Source organism: Melanerpes formicivorus, unplaced genomic scaffold (genome assembly GCF_026170545.1).
Source record: "Melanerpes formicivorus ecotype bairdi unplaced genomic scaffold, bMelFor1.0.p_v2 SCAF_21, whole genome shotgun sequence".
Classification (NCBI taxonomy): domain Eukaryota; kingdom Metazoa; phylum Chordata; class Aves; order Piciformes; family Picidae; genus Melanerpes; species Melanerpes formicivorus.
Genome location: NW_027142373.1, coordinates 2970283 through 2994305, shown reverse-complemented (window position 1 = coordinate 2994305; position 24023 = coordinate 2970283). Strand labels below are relative to the sequence as shown.

General features: G+C 46.8%; 1 protein-coding gene across 2 annotated transcripts in view; it reads right to left on the bottom strand.

Moving 5' to 3' along the window:
* RAB11FIP4 (RAB11 family interacting protein 4) overlaps positions 1-24023 on the bottom strand; it is a 111379-nt gene that overhangs the window by 52225 nt on the left and 35131 nt on the right. For both annotated transcript variants that reach the window (XM_068151031.1, XM_068151032.1), the window contains exons 2-3: positions 22274-22361; positions 12671-12759 (exon numbers count right to left, since the gene is read on the bottom strand). In XM_068151031.1, coding sequence (XP_068007132.1) covers positions 12671-12759; positions 22274-22361 — 177 coding nt within the window. The remainder of the gene's footprint in view (positions 1-12670; positions 12760-22273; positions 22362-24023) is intronic.

Sequence of the window (24023 nt, the reverse complement as noted above, 5' to 3'; positions counted from 1 at the left end):
ACAGCTACATGGGAAATAATTACCTGATTACGAGATGATTAATTAGCATGCTGTTGAGATACCATTATCCTGGCATCTAGGGAATACATTGCATTTCTTCTTTGCTCCTTACAGGATGATGATGGCAGCACAAAGCACTTCTGCTCTAAATCCCTACAGAAATGAACAGCAGAAGAGCACAGAGGGTAGCACTCAGTACCCAGGGACTTAGTGAAGCTGGAAATACAGAGAGCAGACTGACCCAGCCCAGTCCTGTCACAGCAGATCTAAAACAGATAAGGAGACAGCTTCACAAGGAGCAAGAAGCACATAAGGTCCTACCTGCACTGCTCCTGACAAACACACAGCCTGCCAGTGGGAGAGAGCAGCAAGTTCTTGCCACCTGTGTATGGCAGTGTAGGCAGCACACTGCGTGAGCATCAGCTCCAGAACAAGCTTGCACATTTTGATAGCTGGCTGGAGGGTAATAGCACTGGACCTCTGGCCCTTGAGACACCAAAAAAGGCTGTGTGTGCAGGCCATCAGTGCTTCTCACATTCAACCCCTTCTGCTGAGCCAGAGCATGGCAAACCCTTAATCCAGGGAAAGCAAAGTGCTCAGATCACCAGCCCCTTTGGAGGCACCAGGAATCAAGTTCCTGTGCAAACTGCAGCCACAAGGCCACCCAGGCCTCCTGGCCATCACCTCCCTGAGAATGCTCAGGACTGCAGCCTGCATGCTGAGCACACTGACTTGAACTTTGCCTCCATGTTAACTCTCAGCTAGACAGCCCCAATTAACAACTTTGTGTGAGCCCCAGCAGCTCTAGACAGTATTTTCAAATGTCACCACTGTGAAAGATGGGGAAAAAAATAGGTCAAGAAGATTATGCAGGGTGACTAATGATTGCTGCATGCTGGGCTGAGATGTGAAGTCTGGCTGTGTTTTCTAAGGTGCATAATAATATGTCCTGGGCTGACCTGTGGTGCTGTTGACACTTTTTTCTGAGCTGATGCCCTCTCACAAATCCCCATTAGGCTGGAAGCTTGAACGCCCACCATGAATGATGCCAGCAGAGCGGAAGGGCTATCAAACTTTGCAGAACTCCCATTTAAGTTTCACTTTGTTTCTCAAAAGTCAGGCAGCAGAGGCAGTTATTTAACTGTCAGGCCCTTTGGGAGTCATTTGTTGCTGTTCTCAGGCTGTGGGGCACAATGTGTTAATTCACTGTCCCAGGGAGCTGGCTAACAGGTAAGAGAGAGGAGGAAGCTGTTCTGCTGAGCGCAGCCAGCACATAGAGTCAGAGGAATGTGCTCTGCCAACCAGCTTGCCATCCAAAGAGCCAGAACTGATAGTTTTATTCTTCTTTTACTGATGGAGAGGACAACATGGTATGATGGAGGGCACGGTTAAACTGCCCTGCCTAAAAATCACAGGGAAATTAATTCAGCTGTTTTCTCTCCCAGTCCTGCATTTAGCATTAGAGTCTCTCCAGGTACCTCTTTCATTAACAGGGAAGTTAGAATTCATTTTTCTTGTGTGACAAATATTCATTAGCCAAGCATTTGTATCCATCTTACCATCCTGCTCACAGACATATGTCCCTTTCCAGCTACAGAACTTGGAAGATAAGGCAATTCAGCTGTAGCTCACCTGAACCAAGAGCTCCATACAGGAACTATGGAGCAAAAAAAGTGATGCAGCAGCCTCAGAGAGTCACAGAAAACAGCCCTTTGTTTCTGTTACAGCTCCTTCATGGATTAGAGGATAAATATAGTGACAGAAAAGCTTGCTGGAGAAGCACAGACATACCAGGAAAAACATAACCTACGGTTCAGCCTAACTGTGAGGAAGATCTGAGAGACATCTCCTCTCAGGCAGCAGAGGCCAGCCCTTGCATATGGGCTGTTGGCAGCCTAGCAGAAGCTGGGTGTGATGATGCTAGACTGGATGGTGCTGGGCCCTAGCCATGGAGCAGGGAACAGCAGGTGCAGATCTGTGGTAGGAGGCACTGACACCTTCTGCAGCTCTCACTGCAGCTCCTCAGAGTGCCTCAGGGAAAGCTCCCAGCTTTGGGAGGGACATGGAGCGGCCCAGTAAAGCTCACCAGTGTGGGCAAAGCTAAGACAGTGGCAGTGCTATCAGGACCTCTCTGAGGCACCATCAGGTTGGTTTTGTACTGCTGATGGGCAATGTGCACATTTAGACAAGGAACAGGGAAGCACAGCACAGCCCACAGCTGCCTTTAGAATAAGATTGGTTTCAATTCCCAGGCAATTCTGCACTGGCAAAAGACAGAAATTCCTTGCTACAGTAAGAGCAGTCCCTGTGAATGGAAAGATCCAGCCCAGGCCTTTCAATGGGGTCCCACTAAGGCATTGCCAGCTCCAGGCTCATAGAGAGCCTGGGCTCTCTACCTCGCTCCCTGAGGTACTGCACAGGATTTAACAAAGGATCAATTTCTGCTCCATTGTTAGGTCTCTGCAATCACAGGCCAAGAAGATTAGTTTTGCACATGGTCCTTGACTTAGGTCAGCCCCAAAGTGACAAGAATGCTTTTCTTGCTTTTAAAAAGAAGCCTGCTGGAGCCAACAGACAGATTGTTCCCTGCATCAATTTCTGCCTCAAGTGTAAAGTCTCCAATTGCTCATCCCCTGTCTTTCATCCTAATTAAACAGTGATAAGAAGTAATCAGGAGTATTGTCCATGGCCCTGGTGCTGCACAGAAGGAAATGAAGCCCATGAGTAAGATTCCTGCTCGGTAGCTGCACCAAGACTGGAAGCACAGACTGGGAACATTTGTGCAAACTGAGACAGCCCAGCTAGGAGCACGGTGAGCCCAGCTAGGAGCCTGCAGTGCCCCATGGCCTGTAAAGCACAGGTCATGGAAGGGCCCCTCCCTGTGCTAAATGTGATGAGTTTCCCAATACCATGTCAGCAGAGGGTAAACTACCCCCAGTTACCTTTCACATTCTATTTCCATAACCTGGTCAAATCAAGATGCTGAACTACTCTTAAACACTGATCCCTGCCCTTGACACTCACTTCTCCCTTCTAATTAATCATCTTCAATGTAGAAGTGTTTAGATGCCATGAGAAAAGAGAGCCTGTGAGGCAGTGAGTTGTCGGCAGGGGGGAAGCTTTGGGACCCCACACCATGGAAGAAGCAGTTACAGATGGTGAATTAGATCAGGAAGCAGAACCCCTGTGGTCCATGTGGTTCTTATTACCCACTGATGCTTGTGGATGCGGCAGGAGTGTGAAAGCAGCCTTGGTCTGCTGGAAAGCAGGAGCTGAGGAAAAGGATGTGCCTGCCTGAATGGACTCAGGACCCACCAATCCTGACCTTAAGTACAACCTGTCACCTTGCTGAGAGAGACAACCCAACTCACAACCCACCCACCCTACCCCTAAGGACAACCTCTCACCTTGCTGAGAGACAAGCCAGCCCCAGGGAGGTGTGCTAACAGGGGTGAGCCACAAGCAGATAAGGGAGGATGTCCTAATGCAGCTCCTATGTCCTAATGGGAGCTCATTCAGGAGAATCCTTCCTCTCTGAGTATCTGTTCTCTCCTAAGAAAAAAGGCATTGTGTACAAAGACTTCTGCAAGCATCTAAGTCAGACTAACTATGAACATTTGGTACAGTAAATATTGACAAACTCAGTGGCAACGGTTGGACTCTCTCTTCCAAGGAAAATGATTCTGTGCTTCTCCCAAGAACAAATCAAAGTCTCCTGCAAAGCCAAATTCTTTATCAAGGTTCTGTTTACACAGGCTGGCAAAAGCCCCAAGGAATCACCTTTTTCAATAGACCTTTTTCACCCTTCTGTGTCTACCTTACACATCTCCCTTCCCAACACTTCCTAGCCATGGTGGTTTGAGCCCAGACAGCCAGGTCCAGCTCTCAGCCCCAGATGCTCATGAGCATTTGCATCAGCTCCGTCCCCACATTGCTGTGGTTGCATTATTCCAACTTAACCTTCCCAGTAGCTTATCACAACACCAAGTACCAAAACAAGCCTGGGATGCAGCGTACCCATCCACCTCAGCAGGCTGCTCTCTCTCTTGGCCTGCTTCCCAACTGGTATCAGTGTCCAGAGCCTGGGTAAAAGGGTGAGACCAAAGAGCAAAGCTCCCAGGGTCCTGTTTAATCATGCCTGGATGTCTGTAAACTCAGAAAACCTGACAACTGACACTTTCTTTCCTATTTCTCATCTGTTCAGACCACAGCTTTCAGAGCAAGGATGTTTCACACTGCTGCTAAGCACTGCCTGGCCAATGGCAGTCCCTGTCCCTGGTGGCACTGCCCTACCCGTGTGTCCACAGCTCTGAAACCAGCCCAGGCTCTGCAAGGACTGTGTTGAATGGAAAGGAACAATCTGTTCCACCAAGCTTAGGATGAACTTCAGCAGCCCCTCCTTGGCATGCAGGGGCTCAACAGAAGCTGCATTTCTCTGCATCCTTATTGTAGGCAGGGCCTGTGTGTCCCTGGTTGAGAGAAGGTCAAATAGCCCATATCTCTTCTTCATTTTTAATCGCTATTTCATGCTGTTATTTCAGCTGCTGGAGGCACAAATCCCTCAGGGGTAATTCCTAGATGCTCTCTGGTAGGCTGCCCTACTTTTTCTTCCTGTTCTGTTACAAATTGCTTATCGCAGCCCTGATGTGTGGTGGTGCCTGGCTCCCTGCCTCCACCCAAATCCATTCCCCACTGCAGCATCTTAAAAAAAAAAAAAAGAGAGAAAAGAAAAGAAAACCCACATTTGACTCCTCTCCAGCTTCTAAAAATAGCCAAGATAATCAAGATCTGATTTTTAGCTCCCTGAGCCCAGCTGAGCATGATGGTTTAATTTTAAAACAGTCCCACTGCCTGTGAGAGAGGACATGCCCTGTCCCTGCCACGCAGCACCTCGCTGTGGTGGTGTCCCACCATAGGGACAGGTCTCAACAGCACCAGGAATACCTCCTGAGGGCAGACACTCAGGTGGGCAGGCCAAAGTCCATGTGGTTTTGTGGGGAGTTTGGACATTGCAAGAGCTGGGTGTGAAACACAAGAAAGGGAAGTGGGAAAGGTGCTTTCCTAACTAGAAAAGGTGTTGGGCAATTTCCTGAACTTCCTGGACCACTTTGGGTACAGTTCTGGAGGTCTCTGAACTCCAAATACTGTGGGCATATAGTGGCAACTGCATGAGAGGAATGATGCCTGTAAGATTTCACCTGTGGAGGAAGGGTTTTATGTAGGTGGGAAAATTTTTAGCAGCCTGTGCAGCTATTTTGTTCTGAAAAGTGAGAGAAGCTGCCTGCAAAAGTAATAATAAATGCACTGCACTGTTGGGCCAGAGGCTGGAAGGCAGAACAGCAGCAGTCAGACCCTTTTTGCTTGCTTGTGCAGTGAGGGATTTTGCTGGGTTTGTTTAGCTAGAACATCTCTTTGTGGTTGACTTTCTCTCTACAGTTCCATGATAACCAGGAATCTTGGCTTCATCAGCCAGCTTTTACAGGCATACACAGAACCTTCTTCTGAAGGAAAAAAGTAAATAAAAATAAACCTACCTGAAGCTATGCTTTCTACTATCCCCCCCCAACCCTTCCTATATTTCAATTTCACAGCCTTTACACACACACACACAGAGACATACAGAGACATATTCCAAGAAGTACACTCTACATCCCCAAACCTTCCATAAATGCAGCACAAATTTCCCCAAGCAGCAAGGAGAAAAGATATGAAGCAGAATAGGAAACACAAAAGCAAACCCAAAGAGTGAGGCAGCTTCATGTTGTAGTTTTTTTTCCCCCTGGCAGTGCAGCACACACTGAATGCTGTCATAATATTTCTTTTGCTCGTGGTGTTAAGAATGCTGTGCTCAAGACACAGCACAAATTCAAGTGGGCAGATTTTCAGTAGAGCAAACAAAAGTCAAACTACAGATTCCTACTTACCTGAAAGGTTAATCAATAGGGATGTGACACCCCTGGTAGAAAGAGACCAACTTTTACCTTTACCTCTGAGTCATTTCACAGCCTCTACCCAAAGACTGAGCCACTGCCTAAATTGGTTTATCCATGGCAGAGGCAAGGATGGGATGAATATTTTGCCATGGCAACTGACAATTCCAGATAAACCACCCCCAAAACTGTGCTCACTCAGAAAATCAGCAGATTAAAAGCTTGAAGATAATGCCTCAGAAGTAAAAAAGGGGTGAGACACAAAATGTCTATTAAACAGAGGTTCTGTATCAGGTTTTCTAATGACAAGCTTTTGAATGCTATCAAAACCCTGCCTGGGCCACAGAATTGAAATAAATACTCAAAGAAGAGTCCCAGATAATATATGTTCAGAAGATGACTTTCCTATAGTTGCCTGGAAGGACGCTGTGGTTGATCTTCATCTCTGTCACCAAGTCACAGGAAGGATGGATGAACAGGGCACTTGCACTTCCCCCTGTTTGCAGCCACCCAGCCAAGGAGAGCCCTAAGAAGTGGTCAACTTTGTCTCAGACAAGTCCCTGTGGGTAGGGAACAATGTTTGGTTCCTCACTGGTTTAACCTTCCTCCTCAGGAGGCCAGGAATTCACCTGCAAGTGCAGGTGCTTAACTTTGACCCCAGCTAACTGGCAGCATCTGTGCCAAACCACTGACAGACACCAATCCAGCTCAGGTACCTAAGCCCCAAAAGACAGCACTGCCTGAACCTTGCTGCACTGGGACCCTCATCCTGGGGGCTGTTGGATCTCAAACGCCATAGCTACAGGTCACCCTGAGCAGTCTCCTGCTGCCTCCCAGGCAGTGGGATTGCATTTGGGGTGTTGTGGTCAAGAACTGAGAGGGAAAACATTTTGCCCAGCCTGGGATCTCTTTCACAAAGCATTTTCTTGGCCCAGCTCAGGATGAGAAGGTCAAAACCTCAGACTTTTCTCCATTTTGAGAAAGGGAAGAAGTATTTTTTTTTAACTGGGCCAGAGTGTTTCACTTCTCCTGTGTTATTTCATTCAACTCAGCAAGAACAAGTCAGGGGAAAAGTAATTTCCCTTTAAAAATGCCTGTGTGTGATGTCCCCCCCAATCAAAAATTGAAGCTGGTTTTGCAAAAGGAGATAATTCTCAGCGTCTTTGATGGCTGTTTTGGGAGCAGTCAGCATTTGTTTTGTTGGAAGATGCATACCTGGCCCTGAGTGCAGCACTGCTCATTCTCTGTGCAGCACATCTTCAGGGCAGCAGTTTGTAATCAGCTGGAGCAGGCAGAGAGGAAGATTCTCTCTGTGCAGGAGTTTTGTCCCAAGGACACTCACTTTTGCATGTATGCACAAACATAAAACCCAGACTTCAGAGCAGTGCCAGGTGAAAGCAGGCAATTTCCATGTAAATTAGTCCTGACTGGGGCACGCTGTGCCTGCTCATTGCTCTTGGTAATTGTGCACTGGGGGGTTCTCAGCAGTTGTAGTTAATGTTGCTTTCTGATGCTTGGAATAGGAAAAATGAATTGCTGAGAGTGTTGCCCTTTGAGGAGACAATGAACTCCTCACTGGTGCAGATTTGTAGTGCCTGTGTGTAAGCCTGCCTAGGAATGTGGATTTTTTATCTCTCTAACTGCATGGCTGTGCTCATCAAGCTTTTCTTCTCCCCCCTGCCCCATCCAGTGGGGGATTCAGTCAACAACTACCACACAAACCAACCCAGGTTAACTCCTGTCGGGGTCTAAGAAGTCTTCCCCACTGATTTCAGCAAGGGCTCGCATCAGTCCTCATGCTGGGCTTCCCAGAAGGCCACCCTTGGAGGTATTGAGCTTACTCATGGCCCTCATGCATGAGTGGAAGGAGAATGTGGCTGATTTAGGAGCAGCAAATAGAAAACAGACTTCTACATTAGACCATGGAGACCAGGGAAGACTCTGCTTCCCTTGGCACATCCAAGAGAGAGGCTCAAGCCATAATATTCCACAACTGATGGGGGGGAGAACAAGCATGTTCCAGCTTTTGCCTACTGCAGGAATGAAGATGCAGCTTCTCTCCCAGCTCCTTGAGGACAGACACTAGGATGAGCTGCTCGTAGTCACAGCATGGCTCCCACAGTGACAGCAGGACACCAGCAGCTGGGGAAAGGAAGCAGTCTGAAGGCATGCAGGGTGCTGAGCACTCCACAGCACTAACACCCCAGGAGTCTCAAGCATGGGCAGGGAACTCTTCCCAGGCCATGCAGACACCAAGCATCTGCAGGGCTGAAAACACAATGGGAGCCAAGAACGGCTGAGTGTGGGTGGTGGAGAAAACTGGAGGCTGATAAGAAACAGAGGGGGAAAAAAAAATGTTTCAATCTGCTGTGTTTAATATTGCTTCTCCTTAACACACAGGCTGCTTTTTTCTCTTATTTCCAGCTCAGGAACTTCTTAGCTGCGTTGTCTCTGCTCAGGCAGAGGCATCTCTGCTAACACTATGACAGAAGGCAGGAGGAAAGCTATGGCTTTCACTTACAGTTGGGCAACACCTAGGCTTAGTGTCAGCACAAAGAGTGTCAAGAAAACCCTCTAACAAATCACAGAATCAATCATTATACCCATGAGCACTGCCGACTTGATGGTCAAGGTGGGGTCATTGCTTCAAAACACAGCATCTATGAGATGAAAAATGATTTAAAATATCTAGTAACAAACTCTCCAAAGTTTCCCTACTAGACCTGACAGCCTTCAATCAAAATCTGCTTCCAGCAGGAAGAGTGAGCTCAGAACAGCAGGGGTGCACAGACCTAGAGCAAACTAAGAAGGGTTACATTTTCTAGGGGCTCAGCACTGTCCAGTCTGCACCAAAGATAAAAACACACCGTCAGCCAAGCTCTGAAGGATGTGTGGTGCTGTGTGGGGTCAGGTTAGTGCTGATCCCTGACTGTCATTGTCTTTGGGGTGGCCACTACCCCAAACTGGGCAGAACTGAAAGTGATGGGGCAGATATTTCTTTGGCTCCTATAAGATTTGAGGTCTTTGCTTACTCCTCTCTACTGAAGTGACCCAGAGGGGTCTGGTCACTAGCAAATTAGCCTTGCTGCAGCTGCCGCTGTGCCTGGTGAAAGGGATGTCCTGAGTGGGGCAAAGAAAGGGAACTTCATTTAACATGGGAAGGGGGAAAATTCTTACGTTCAATAAAACATTCAATGCTTTCCTGGGCTTTGCTTTCAGATACACAGCAAGGACAGCACAACTAGAGATGCTAACTGCAGTTCCAGGCTGCCACAAGAGACCTTTGCAAGAGCCCTTTCACCCTTTCCCAGGCCAGCTGTGCCTTGGACTGCTACCTGCTTCCACAGCCAAATGAATCCCCATTAGGATCACAGCAGAAAGGCCCTCTCTGTTCTGACACAGGTGTCAGCAGATATCCTCCAGCAGCTAGTGGGGAAAATCAGCTTTTTCAGGAGCCAGTGGGGGACTGCTAATTGCTACTGAAAGTATTTTCAGAGCAGCAGATCAGCCAGCAGTCCCAGCTCCATCCCAGAAGCAAACACCATTTATTTGTCATGTTTCAACAATTTTTTTTGCTGTTCATACAGTGTAATTAATCACTTGGCAGGCAGGCAAACACACACAGGACTGGAAAGGAAGCTCATTCTTTGACATGAAGCAATCCTGTACCTTGTTAAAGAGCAAATCAATACAGCAATAATGAATAAGAAAGAAACAACCTTGATTCAAACAAGGCCTCTGCTATGATTGTGTCTTAACACAGTCTCCTCTGCTGGGTTTGCCTCTGTGGCATTTGGGCATTGATTTCAGATGGGAAAGGAATTATTAACATGTGAAAATACAGTCTGACCTTTCACAAGCAGCTACTCGAATAGGTGCTCTGCTATCTGCTAGTGAGAGGCTCTCAGCTCTGCTACCTCTCTGGGTGGTCCAGATTCAGGCTCCCTTCAAATCTCAACAGCCAAAACATAGCAGGTGAAGAGCTGAAAAATCCACCTCCTGTTGCTGATTCCTTTTCACATAAGCTCAGATGCTCAGACAGAAAAATCACCTTGACCCAGGTCACTGCAATGCAAATCCTGGCCAGGGAGCTGCAGATGTAGCCAGCCTCATTCCTCTGAGTCCTGTGGCTACTGTTCCCAGCTGGCCAGGAGCCCAGCAGGGCCTGGAGCCAGTCATTGGGAAATGCTGGGCATAGGCACATTGCTTTGTGTGAGCTGGCTGAATCTGGGTCTGGGTTTTCATACACACACTTCAGCTGTGGACTTACTGTCAGCTACCATCTCCAAAAAGCTATCCAAGGGCTCTGAAGTGCTACCAGATGCTTGCCGTAAAACAAATCCTGCACACTGGGCTAGAGAGACTTTTGTCTCTCTTCAAACTGGAGCCAAAACAAGAGTTGAGGCTGTAGCAGCAAACACTGTGGAGGGAATTCAGGGTGGATAAATTGGCTCCTGGCAGATCCAGAGCATTTCTATTATCTCTCTAAAGGCTGTAAGAGACAGAAATTATACTGCTAAACAGCACTTGACAAGCGGTGCCTCGGATGGAGCACAGTGCAGCTCTTCAGCAGGCTCTGCCTTCACAGGGGGCAGGTTTACTGCAGGTCCTGCAGCTAGGGGCTCTGCAGCTCCTAACCCCTAACTGCAATCCCACCATCCAGCTTCTTCTGCTCCAAAGAGAGAAGATGCTCTTTGCAGCTGGAATCAATGCTAGTGGAAGTCAACAGATTTCCTGCTGATCTGAGAGCCCTGTAGGAACCCACTGTTGCTCTTTGCTCCTTTCTGTGTCACACCTGATCAGATTAGAGCTCCAAGGAAGGGCTCTCCCCTCGCCTGAAATATCACTGACACAGCCTCTTATGATGGACCTTTAGAAACCTTCCAGGGAATGGTCTTCACACTTCCAAGTGCATATACAATGGGATTTTATATTTTTTTTTTTATCTTTCTTGGACAAAGTTTTAGACATTAAAGGCTTGACAGCTTCTGTTCTTCTTTGTGGTGAAGGAAAAACAGAAAGTAAAAGCAGACCATTTAGAAAATGCCAAATGAAGTGCCCCAAGCTGCTGGTGTCAGGGGAGTCTATGGATCAGTTTCAATTAATTGCATCCACTTGGTTGCAGTTAAAGGCTGGAGGTTTGGCACTTTTCTTGCTGGTTTGACTCAACCTTTCTAAACATCTGAATCTGCTCAGCACCTCCTTGTGGCTCCTGCCACTTCCTGACACCCCCTTCACAGAATCATAGAATCAATAAGGTTGGAAGAGACCTCAAGGATCATCAAGTCCAACCTGTTACCCAAGACCTAATGACTACTAAACCATGGCACCAAGTCCCTGCTTTTGACCTTCAGAAAGCTACAACACAGGGAATGGGCACTTGGGAGGAGAAGCAAAAGTGAAAGCTGGGGGAAATAACAGGTGACAAGGGAAACCTTCTCTTCCTTTCCCTCTTCCTCTCAAATCACATTGTGAGTACAGAGACAGCAAAATAACAAATCAGCTAGGCACCTGCCCTTGTCTGAGCACAACCCCTGGAGTGGAATAAAGAAGATTCATTCCCTTTTGAAATACTTATTTGTGCCACCACAGCAGATGTATCCTTCTGCTGCCTGACAATTTGACTGCACCTGATAATTAGATGGACATGCAAAGGCTGTACTGGGATGAAAATCAGATTAGGCAGGCAACTACCATTTGTGCCATTGGGAGCTGCCTATAAACTTGACTGCATCACCAGGAATTCACAATCAGTAAGGTCTGGGAGATGCCAGGAGGGGTTGTATGTTTTCAGTGTGTGTTTCCTTGGGAACAGGGGACAAATCTCATTAATGTGATAGCCTCAAATCCACTTGGGCCTCAGTTCTCCTCTGTTTCCTCAGACTGAAAACTCCCAACTCTCTGACAGGCAGAAGATGCTTACAGCCAGTGCAGAGCCTGCTCACAGCCTTTTCCCAGTCTTGAACTGACACCTAGCGAATGGTTTCCGCACTGCACCTCAAGAGCAGAGACTGCAGTTGGAAGATCTCCTCTAGAGGGCAGCTGTGCAGAGGAGCTGTGGGATGAGCATGGGATTTAGAACATCCTCTCCCCACCCGGACAGCTCATCTGCCCTGTGGGCAGGTGGGGGAGAATCTGGTTCTGCTCAGAGGCTGCACAAATACTGCACTGGCCCAGTAAAAGTGGGCAAAATGCTACTGGGCTCTATGGAATGATGCTGCCCAGTGCCACAAGAGTGGCTGGTGGACAGCAGAAGTCCTACCCAGGAGTGATCAGCAAGGTTTCCACCACAGCACTGCCAGATCAACTCTTTCTGAACATACAGGAATAGATAAGTGGCAGGAGTGGTGCAGTCTGCAGCACTCTCACAGTTTGTCTTCCAGCACCTTCCACAGCAGATCTTTGAGTGACAGCAGATGTGAAGTTAGGTACAAATCAGCATCTTCCACTTTGTGTGGTGCCAGTGAGCTTCTATGTGATGTCTCCCTTCACAGCTAAGCAAATACTGAGGCTTGTGAGAGCAATGCTGTGCAAATCCTAAATACTTTCATCCCAGCTGACAGCTACCCTGTGTTCAGTGTATCTGACACCAGTATGGAAGGCCCGCCAATAGTCACAAATTCAGGAAGGAAGAGTCAACAGACCAAGCAAACCAACAGCACTGACAATGCCTCCACTACACAGCACTCCAGGGGCTTCCTCAGCCTATTAACATGAGACAGAGGTAGTGCTTCTCTTACCTGGTAGTAGTAATCAACATACTGTGGCTCATAGTGCAGAGGCTCAGAGTTTTCAGGAGACAGGACATCTTTTAGTAACTCTTCACAGCCTGGGAAGAAGAAACGAGCAAATGGTCAGGCTGAGAGTGGATCTCATGAGATTGCATGGATAGCGAAGGAAGAAATACAGCTTTGTACCTCATCCATATGCACAGAACCTCAAAAGCTCTGGGATATGTTTAAAGAGCTGTGACAAAGTTCTGCCCTCAGAGTTCTGCACAGCAGAGATTCAGCATGGGACACTCCAAGAAGGGCAAGATGCTAAACTTGGCTGCCTAGGGAAGGCATCTTCCTACACAATTTGCCCTGCAGATTCACATTTCCCACCCAGCCATGATCCTTTTCTTTCTCTTGCTTTTATCTTTGTGTCAGCTTGTGCTTGGCTGAGGTTATTTTCTAGCTCTCTTACAGAGCAGAATTCAATTTACAGTTTGTGCCTTTTTGACATTAATAACCAAATCTTATTACTCATCAAGCAGCCTGGTGCCAGCACCCTCTGCCAGAGTCCTTACACCTCTGAACTGCTTACTCTGCTGAAAGGTCTCTGATGGTATGGAGCCTCCATTCATTAGGGTGAGTTATCTCCAGCATAAAAGAAAACAAATGCCAAGTGCTACACACTAATGGATGCAGATTGGTGTAATGAAGATGTGCTTACACTGCTGTAACAATCTCTTCTGCCATCATTTCAAGCCTTTTTTACCTAACTCAGTTTTACTAACAACAGTACTTCCAGCTAAACACCTCCAAGCAATCAGTCTTCATTTAAGACTATTACATGAGAAGTTATCCCCTCCATCCCAACCTGTTCCTTTGGTGGGGAAGTCACAAAGGTTGTTGGTCTTCAAAGAAGGATTTCACTGCCCAAAATAAGGGGAGTCAGAAACCTTTCTGCCTCACATCCTTGCAAAAGGTGATAGAACGGTGGTAGATGCCCCATGCCTGGAAACATTCCAGGTCAGCCTGGACAGGACTCTGAGCAACCTGATCTAGTTGCAGATGTCCCTGCTCACTGGAGGGGACTTGGACTGGATGACCTTTAAAGGTCCCTTCCAACTCAAAGCATTCTGTGATTCTGTGAAATGCCAGCCAGACTCGTTTGAGCCAGAGTCATAAATAGCTCCCAGACCTCCAGGGTCTCAAATCTTGTGTCTTCTGTGTCCCTTCTTTGCGGTTCAGTTTTCACCTAAAATTATTGCTGATCATATTCTTTCACTTTCCTTTTCCATCAAGGCAGATGCCTTCATGATAGCCCTGGGCTGTTTAAATCCAAGTCCATAATTCGTTGAGTGAAAACAGTGGGCAGAAAGCATTTCCTTCTTTGTACCTAACCCACCTGGGGCAGCCCTCACCACCTCTTCATGTGAGCTACCTGGCATAGGCTTTTCTGTCCTGATCCAGAACCAGAGAGGCTGGCCAAGCACTTGACCCATTTCCAGAACACCACCAGATATTTAATCCAACTTGTTTCCCTATTTAAAATGGCAAACAAAGCCAAGCCTTGCTTTCATTGCAGTCACAGGCCAAACTCCCTGGCACTGACAGTCTCAGATGAACCTACACCCCAGGTCTATCACCTTCTGCAAAGGTGACTTCCTGGTGGGAAGATGTTTAGGTGTGCAGCATCCAGTATCCCCTGCAGGAGAGGTCTACTTGGATTGCAAGCTGCCATGACAGCTTGGATCTGCATCCTGCAGGGAAGATTTGCATGTTATTACACTCCATAAAACAGGGAAGAAGAGAAGGAAATGCTAAGAGGCCATTTTCCCTTTGAGATGACTGAAACACATCATTGCTACCCTCACTATCTAAAGACATCTGAACCTGTTCCAAGATCCATCAAACTAACAGAAGAATGCTCACTAGCTTCAAGAATCTTAGTGCTGTGCCACTGGTTTTGTTCCTGATAGGAACTGTGTTTAAAGAACAAATTATCTGCTGCTCTTTTTCCCTGTGGAGGCACAAATAAAGATCTCTGAGCTCTGTGGTGCTGAACTTTTCCCTGGGCCAACCCTTATCACAGGGATCTTGGCTTTGGCACACTGTGGAGAACTACATCAGCTTCCTTTTTCAGTGTTTTTCTGCAGCAGTGCTAATATATCTCACCTTTTGCTCCCCTTATCTAGACAATAATTTGAATTTCCCAAGTACTCCAAGAGGTTTACACAAGGGGCTGGTGTGTCTCAAACACTGTGCTAATGTCTTCTTGTTACCAGAGTGTATTTTGGCCTGGAGCCTGGGAAATGCCAGTGAGCTAAATGAGCCTGTCAGAGACCAGACAGAAAACAATGGCAAACCCAAGGTTTACTCTGGCAGATTTCTGTATGGAAATATCAAGGTCCTGGACAGCAATCTGCACAGGGAGCACACAAAGTGCTCTCTGCCACCACTACTGCTCCTGAGCAGAAATGTGCTTGCCTGGGCTTGCAGAACTGCCACGATGGATATTTCCAGCTGCACAACAGCGTGCACCCAAGGCTAGAATCTGTCCATGAACAAGCTCTGCAAAGAAGCGAAGGAATACTTCCTGGCTGTTTTAAGGATCTCCTGCACTACAATGTCTTCATTATTGCTCTAACTTCATTTTCCTGGAAATGGTAAAACTGAAAGCCTCTTTCATGGCTGATTAGAGACATTTCTGCTTGTATCACAGGATATTGGTGTGCTTGATGTTGTCTCTCCCTTGTTCTGGTTGGGAAAATTTCCTCCTCTAGGTTTTTGGGCAGCACTTGGAGAGGAGACCTCATGGCACTGCAGTCATAGTGAAGCAGTAGATAGAGGAAAAGAGCTCCCCAGGGACAGTTTCAAGCCCCTGTGTGTTTCCTGCTGGTGCTCCATGCAAGGATACTGTCTAAGGAGGAACAGGGCCACAGGGCTGTGCATTGTACAAATCCCTGTGCAGGGTGACACAGGAACAATCTTCTGTCTGGAGAGAGAAATTAACTGTCAGATCACAAAACCAGAGTGGCCAGAAGCTGCCGAACTGTCTTCTCTGGCTAAAGACACCTGATGAGGCAGCACAGAGGCAGCTCCTCTGTGCCACTCAGGAGCCTGTTTGACACACAGATGTGTGTCAGGTCCTGTTTAACAGAGCCCTGACTCACTCCCTACTCTAGTCTGTCCTAATCAGCTGAGTTAAAAACTATTCATCCTAATATTAAAAATACATCCACAATCACAGTTCATTTGACCAGAAGTGGGTTAGGGAGTAGCATAAGAGCTTGGAGTTATTTGCACTTTGCAGGGCAAAGTGAAAGAAAATCTCAAGTACCCTGCCATGGTCAGAAGATATCTCCTGCAGAACAAAGCTCCAAGCAGCAGCAAACCCAGGAGGTCATTTATCCTTTCTTTTTTTTTTTTTCTGGTCAAAATAACCAGTTAAGATTTTTCCTTTCTTTGAAACACCTGCCCAGGACTGGTGAACTCCCAAAACACAGTGCTGGCTGGCCACAGGCAGAACAGGATCATTTGTAGTCCTGAGCAAAGATGATGAAAGCAGTTTACAGATCACTGAAGGGCAAGACATGACCCTTTATCGCCTTTCAGTTCACTCAGGATGCAGCCAAGACTTTTTTGAGGGAATTTTCAGGTTGAAATCTTCAGTTTCAGGTTGAAATCTGGTTTTTCACCCCCCAACAAAGTCGCTTTGCAGACAGACATTCTGGCCACAGGCAGACAGGACTGGGAGCAAAGTGATTCCCTGCAATGCTTCGAGCGGGGGATTTAACCCATAGTGCATCAGGCAATTTCCACAGGCAATTAAGCAATTTTAGCATTATAGGAAATCAAATCTGGTTACCTAATTGAATGGTGCTGGTTCCTGGCATTGTTCCTAAGAGCTTTCATTTTATCTGCTCTTGGATCTTTGATGGTGGATTAGACTCATTTATGGTTTCGGGCTGTATTTAGTAAAATTTAGTTAAGTCTCTGAAAACTCTGAAGTACTTTTAAGTGTAACCAGCTTCAGTTCATCAAACAGCTATAGTGTGATTTGCAACAGGAGAGCTCAGCTCTTCACACTCACATGACAGCCTTGGAGCCGTCCCAAGCACTACTGCGGTCAATAAGTTATTCTTAACAGAACAGATTCATCAAATCATCTCCACTTAGGGAGTGCTGTGAGATTTGAGGTCTACAGCTAAGAACCTAAATGAGTTCATCAAGACTCTGAGGTTTTCTGCAGTGCTTCACTGCAGCTCTCCAGGTCTTTGATACTGGTAGATATTACAAACATGTGTCTGGCAAGTGACTGCACACATCCATCTCCTATTCCATACTGGATCTTCAGGGCAAAGCTGGTGCAATACTGTTTAGAGCTATGGGACCACAAATTAGATTTTAAAGCTAGCTGGAAGAGATGGTCAAATCTCAGCACTGGCTGTGTGAGAGATGTGTTTGTTTGGAGCATCTGAATGAAACTATAAAAGCAAAGAAAAAGAAGTCTCCGGTGGAACATGAGGCCAGAAATAGCCTGCTTGGGTTGTTTTGAAACCCCCCCTAAATTTCATACTTTATTACTTTCATTTTCTTTCCCAGCCCAGATAACCTGTCACAGTCTAAGCTACCAGAACAGCCAATTTCCCCTTTTTGAACATTTCTTTAAAGCTTTGGGCAAATCTGTGTTATAGGAATTTTCATCAAAACTGCCAGGAATTCATGGAGAAACAGCTCTACACTTTAACTTTTATCTGCTCACATAAAGACTGCTTCCAGAAGCTTTCCAGGCAGCTGCAGTAATTAGATGCCTAAAGATCCAGGGAAGCACTGAGAGGGATTTTTGAAGGCACCTAATGGTCTGTGTTACTATTTTAAAGATTCAGAGGTTGCTATTGCTGCAGGTGGGGAAGTGTAAAATTCATCACTGTACCTCTTCCACACTGTTAATGAATATGAAGGAGCTCCTGCAATTCTCCATCTTCAAATATCCTAACAGAGCATAATTTAAATGTCCTTAAAACTTCTGCAAGCTGAGGAAGAGACTCTCGTGCTCCAGGAGAGAAACAGGATCTGTGGTTTCATCTGAAGAAAAGCCTACAGTGACTCTGCTAAAGCGCAAAGATCCATCACTGCAGAAATGTTCTGTGCTGATATGACTCAGGTTGGAAGAGACCTTGGAGATCATCTGCTCCTACCTCCCCATCATGGGTACGGACACTTCAGCTAGACTCAGCTGCTCAAGGTCTCAGCCAGAATGGCCTTGAACACCCCCAGGGAGGAGGAGGCAGACACAGCCTCCCTGGGCAGCCTGTGCCAGAGTCTCACTACCCTCCTACTGAAGAACTTCCTCAGCTTCAGTCTAACCCTGCTCTCCCTCAGCTTCAAACCATTCCCCCTTGTCCTATCTCTAGACACCCTCAGGAAAAGTCCTTCTGCAGCCTTTCTGTAGCATCCCTTCAGGTACTGGAAGGCAGCTCTGATGTCCCCCTGGAGTCTTCTCTTCCCCAGGCTGAACACCTGCAGCTCCCCTTAGCCTGTCTTCACAGCAGAGCTGCTCCAGCCCTTGGATCATCTTTGTGGCCTCCTCTGGACTCCCTCCAACAGCTCTGAGTCCATCTGCTGGGAACACCAGAGCTGGAGGTGGGGTTTCAGCAGAGCAGAGTCAAGGGGCAGAATCCTCTCTCTTGCCCTGCTGCCCACACTCCTCTGGCTGCAGTTCAGCACACAGCTGCCTTCTGGGCTGCATGAGGGCACTGGTGGCTCCTGGGGAGCTTCTCAGCAACCAACACCCCCAAGTCTCTTTCTTCAGAGCTGCTCTCAACCCGCTTTCCATCCAGCCTGAATTTGTGCCTAGGACTGGTCTGACCCAGATGCAGGACCTTGCTCTCTGACTTGCTGAACCTCATGCATTGGCATTGGCTCTCTTCTCGAGCCCATCAGGAAAGCCACTGCCCTTTAATTAGTACCCAGTGATCAGGGCTGTTTCCACGGTTGAAAAAAATTCTGAAGTCAGAACACATTTGCCTTTATCCTTTAATTACACATTAATTTGCATTCGTGCTGTATCCTCTCATCCCTGTGAGCTGCAACACGGAGGTCAGCAGGGGGAGCTCAGCCTTTATTTGTCAGGGTCTGGGGTTTTTAAGTGGAATATCAAAGCAGAGAGTCTATTGCAAAGACAACAGAAACCTTAAAATAGAGGAATAGGTCAGAATTAATTAGAGCCTGCTAAACGTAGCAAGAGCCTGGTATGCTTAGAACTTCCCAGCCTGCACAGCACATTAGGAAGAGCAGCTCCACTCAGCCTCCATGTGTTGTATGTTGCAGAAAATATTTACCAGATCAGTGCAATAAATTCAGTGCAGCAAAACCAGTCACTGACTCCACTGAGCATACAGGAATGGATCCCCACCTGACCCTGCTGAAATCAGAGGGAATTCAGCCTTTGAGAGAAGTTCTGGCTGCTCTCAAAGTCTCTAGGCAGTGCCACTTCTTAGCCTACCCTGGTTTGGCAGAGCTGCTAGGTAAGAGGGTGCATGTGTAATTTCATGGCAGTTGCTCTCCAGACAGACACTGTTATTAGAAATAAAGCCATGCAGTGAGCAGACAGAGAGGACAGCTTCAGCAGGAGTAAAACCTTCCTACTGCCCCATCCCAATGAAATTGCTGCAAAGCTTTAAATTTGATGGCAAGCCTGTCACTGGCTCTGGCAGAGCCTAATTGCATGGGGAAAGCAGCCTAGGCAGCAGGGGGCTTGGCACAGATGCTGAGGCAAAGTCCTTTAATCCACAAAGGACCAGCAAAAAGAAGCAAAGGTTTCCATAAATAGAAAGCACCCTGCCTGCCCAGCATTCCATCCCAGACACCCAGCAGGAATGAGCTCTTCAACACACTTCTCTCTGGCATAGATAGCTCGGCTTGATAAAGTCCTCCCCATCACTTCCAAAGACCCCTGCTGTTAGTGAGACTCCTCAGCACATCCCTCCCCACCCTTCCTGCTATTCAGCAGCCAGAGAAGATTAATGGTCTTTTCTGTCTGATAGCGCCAGCAGCTGCTGTGGAGGTGCATGACTCACATGTCATGAGGTCTGTCCAGCTCAGAAGCACTATGGAGGGGACAAGGCTTGATGTCCACTTGTAAAGGAACAAAACACTTTCCATTCGTATCATGCAGAGTGAACAATGCCCTGGTTTTATGGGGGAAACAGGCCAAGCTGCAGATTGCAGATCCAGAGCTTGAGGTTTCTCCCTTCAGCATGAGCTGCTACCACTAGTTACAGAGCAGACACTGACAACACCTCAATGTTTGGGATTTTTTCAGGTTCCAACATTGTTTTTTCCCCAAGATCCATACCTGCATCTGAAATGCTCCAGTCAGCATTGTCAGAGGTCAGTTCTTCTCCACTAAGATCTGAATCTGTTGTTCCAGATGCTTCAAGCCTCATGCTTTAAACAAACTCAAGGCACTGAACTACCAAAACCACCTTGACACTACATCACTTCTGTGCAGCAAAAGATATCTTCAGCACATGATAAAGGCAAGAATCTATGAGATATTGATGAGACTTCAAAGGAATTTAAGAAACATGGCAAAGTATCAGGAAAGTAAAGCTTGAGTTTAACCATTTGGCTTCCAGTGCTAAGAATAACACAGCTTCATACTCCTGAAAAAAAACACTGGATTTATAGGAGGATCTCATTTTGCACTCTTAATCTGATTGCCCCAAGCATCTGCAATAGGCTGAGATGTCAAAGCACTGTGTTTATAAGCTGCTGCTGCCAAGATAAATTGGTTTTGCTTGATGACAATCTTGCTGCTACCCCTGGGATGCGGCTGCACCAAAAAGCAAGAGGCAACACCAGGGTGGAGGCTTTCCACTCTGAAAGGCAACCATAGCCTGTCTGAACTTTGATACCACCAGTTTCATTTTCAAGAAAGATATAGCTGGTACAGACCAAACCAACCTTCACCCTGTGAGGTAAGCAAGAGAAGCAGCTCTGCTGAGGAGAAACTGTGCAAACAGGCACAACAATCCCTTATCAGAGACAGACACAGCTGGCTCGGCACTGACGCTGGCTGAGTGTTAACAGCACTAATGATGTGCTGAGAGACCTCTGGGTGATGCTGCAGAGCAGGATGATTCCTCTGTGTCTGCTCACATGTACACACTGATACCCAGCAAGCACATCATATGGATCCTGCTCCATGTAAGGTTGTTAAGCTCTTCATAAACCTGGAGTATCCCAGAGAGTTCCATTCAGTCACATCTTTGCTGGGCTAGACTTTAGGATATCAATACATGAATCAGGTCCCACCAGGAGAGCAAGGATGATAATTCCCAAGGGATTATGGCTCTCCCATAGCCATGCTGTCCCTCACAGTAAAGGCAATTTAGCTGCCCACTCCTTCACTGAGGCCACTGCCCTCTGGAATCAAGGGCACAGGTACTGCAAAAGAGATCTTCTGGGTCACATCTTTCCTGACCATATTTTGTGCACAGCCTTAGACTGTGAATTACAGAGGACAACCAAATTATTTGCAGGGCTTGTGTATTCTTCAACCCAGGACCCAGTTTGCTGCAGACCAGGAAAACCTCTAATACAGACTGTAATGCCTACAGGCTCACATACCAAATTTCCTTCTGGGCTTTCTATTGCCTTCTCCTCAAACACATCAGTGTCACCTTGGAAGGTGTCTCCAAGAACATGGACTGAGATCTGCTTCTCACTGTAATTTCACAGAACTGTTCTGTCCTCAGCTGCCATAACTTTAATTAAAATGGCTGTGGTGCTACCTTCTTGCATCATTATGGCTTCCTAATGAGCTCATTGCAGCAGACTCTCCAGAGGCGTCTCCTGGAACCACACTCCATCGCTGTGACTTTCACTCTGTCCCTGAAGTGGATCCTCTGGGCTGTGACAGCACTCTGGCACTTTGCTAAGGACATACTACGTGTCCAGAAAAGGACAGGCTGGACTGTTTTGCTAAGGGAAGCTAGAAAACTGTCTGACAGCAAAGCAGCTGAAATCCTTCTCCACTGTTTGTTTTGTGCCTTTGGTTAAGCTCTAGAGCAGAAGAATATCTGCCAGGGACTCTCTTCCTTTGCAGAGGAGGTGTTTTGATCCACCTGGTCTTTAGAGTTTGCATGCAACCTGTAATTAACCCTTTTCATTTCAGTATATGTCCTCAGGTACTTAACTACACCTTCAGGTACCTCAGGATGGGTATAATAGTTTTAAACATCCTAGGAGAGAAGCTAAAGGTCAAGAGCTCTCTAACTTCCTTCCATAAATCAACAGCAGAATCCGAGCAGCACCTGCAAGTGCCACACTTTGGCACTGCCTGCTAATCACCAAGCTACTCTTTCTTCTCCATGTGTCTGTAGAACACATTACATTTGTCTGCAAACCATCAGTAAGCCAACATGAGCCCCTGTTCACCGCTCACCACTGACATGTGAGGTGCACAAAAGGGGAAAACATGCTGGCTCTGTGCCCACAGCTGCCCTCCTGTCACTGCAAATAACCACAGTCAAAAGAGAGGATGCCTTTGATCATTACATTTTCTGCAGCCACAGGAACATTAGTGGAACTGAATTGGATTACTTTGAAGAAATATACACATACCTTTGATAGCAAAAACTCCATGACAGAAGTCCTTAAAATTGATTCTTCCCAAATCATTTGGGTCCAAGTACTTGGCCAGTTTTTCCACCTAAAAGACAAGATCATAGAATCCATGTTGAGCTTGGTGTATCAGCTGTTGCTCAGGTGGTCTACACCTTCCACAAAACCCCCAAGTTGGGGAATAGCTGTAGTGTTCACTTCAATCAACCAACAAATTGTTCTGCAAGGAGAATTCATGTCTTGTAGTTGGATTATCTGGTGCTGAGCAAGGCACATGCCCTAACCAGAATTTCTGCAGCTAGGACATGTTCATACTCTCCCATGTGAATCCCAAGAGCTCAGTAAGAGGTGAATCTGAGACCCAGCCTCTCATCTCAGGGCAGGGTGCTAACAGAATCTCCTTTCTTAGGAGCCCTTGCTGTGTGTGCAGCTCACAGGAACACAAAACCTTTGTCATCTCCATCCCTCTTATGTAAAGTTACTGGGGAAGGAGAAAGGACAGGCAAAGATGTGAACAACACACAGCAGCCTCAGTCCTTGAAAAGTTCAGCTTATAGGGGAGAAAACTCATTGGGCAGTTGGGATCAGGCAAAACTTCCTTGCCACAGAGGATACAAGTTTTGTGTATAGAAATATATAAACAGCACAAAAAAGATTCATGTGGTAAGACAGAGAAGGGTTCTGTTTAGTCTACTATGCAAACCAGAAATGTTCTTAATGCTTATAACCTGACCTTCACAGTTCAGCCTTTCTGATCACTACTCACCATGAAATGAGATCACACAAAATCTAAACACAGCCACCAAACTGGTATTTGCCCCAAAGAAGGTTTGTCAGATATTTCAGGAGGGTTTGGGCAAGAGATAATCAATCTAGACCGCAGAGGCTGTTGTGTGTTGTGCTGTCTAAAATAAAGGAATCAAGAGACAAGTAGCTGAAGAAGAATATGGAGAGAGGCAGTCCAGGGAGGTGAGCACAGTGGTGGGACACCCCAGCTGGCTGTGTTCCCCTCTGTGATAAATATGCTGCATGGCATTATGCTAGTCCCCTCCTGTCCCTGTACCTTTGCCTGTGGTACCCTCACAGAGGCAGAGATGGCTTCTTGCTGTTTGTAAGCAAGCTCACAGTCAGCTGCAGCACAACCCTGGCCTTGATCTGGGCCCTCCAGACACTCAGGAGTATAAACAAGATGAGTGTAGGAGGGTAGGAGGCAAGCACAGCAGGCACGTAGGATGCTGCACGGTCCTGGGGACTACAAAGAGAGCTCAGCTATGTCAGTCTGAGCAGCAGCAAAAGCCCAGCTGGAAGGAAACACAGCAAATGAATCCAGATGACCCAGTTTCTCAATTTTCTGGTGGATTTTTTTGTTGTTGTTGCTGGTTAATTTTTTTTTACAAGCCAGCAAAACCCTAACAGCTTCTTAAAGCTCTGCAGATAATGCACTAACATTTGTGCACATGGCACTTCTTCCTTCACATCCTCTCAGTGTCTATAAATTCCCTCTGTGCCAATGAACACCACCAGCAGCCAAGGGCCTCATTTAGAACTAGCAAATTGGGATGAGAAAATGACAACATTTTCACTCCCATGAAAAATCCTATGCTGAATGAGAAAGGAAGGATTTGATCCTTACATTGAATCCTTTCCCCTCTCTTTTGCTTAGGAAAAAAAAATCAATCAGCTGACACAGGCAGGGTAAATAAGGAGCTCTATGGTGAGTACAGAACCCAGGGCAAGTTAGAAATCTTCT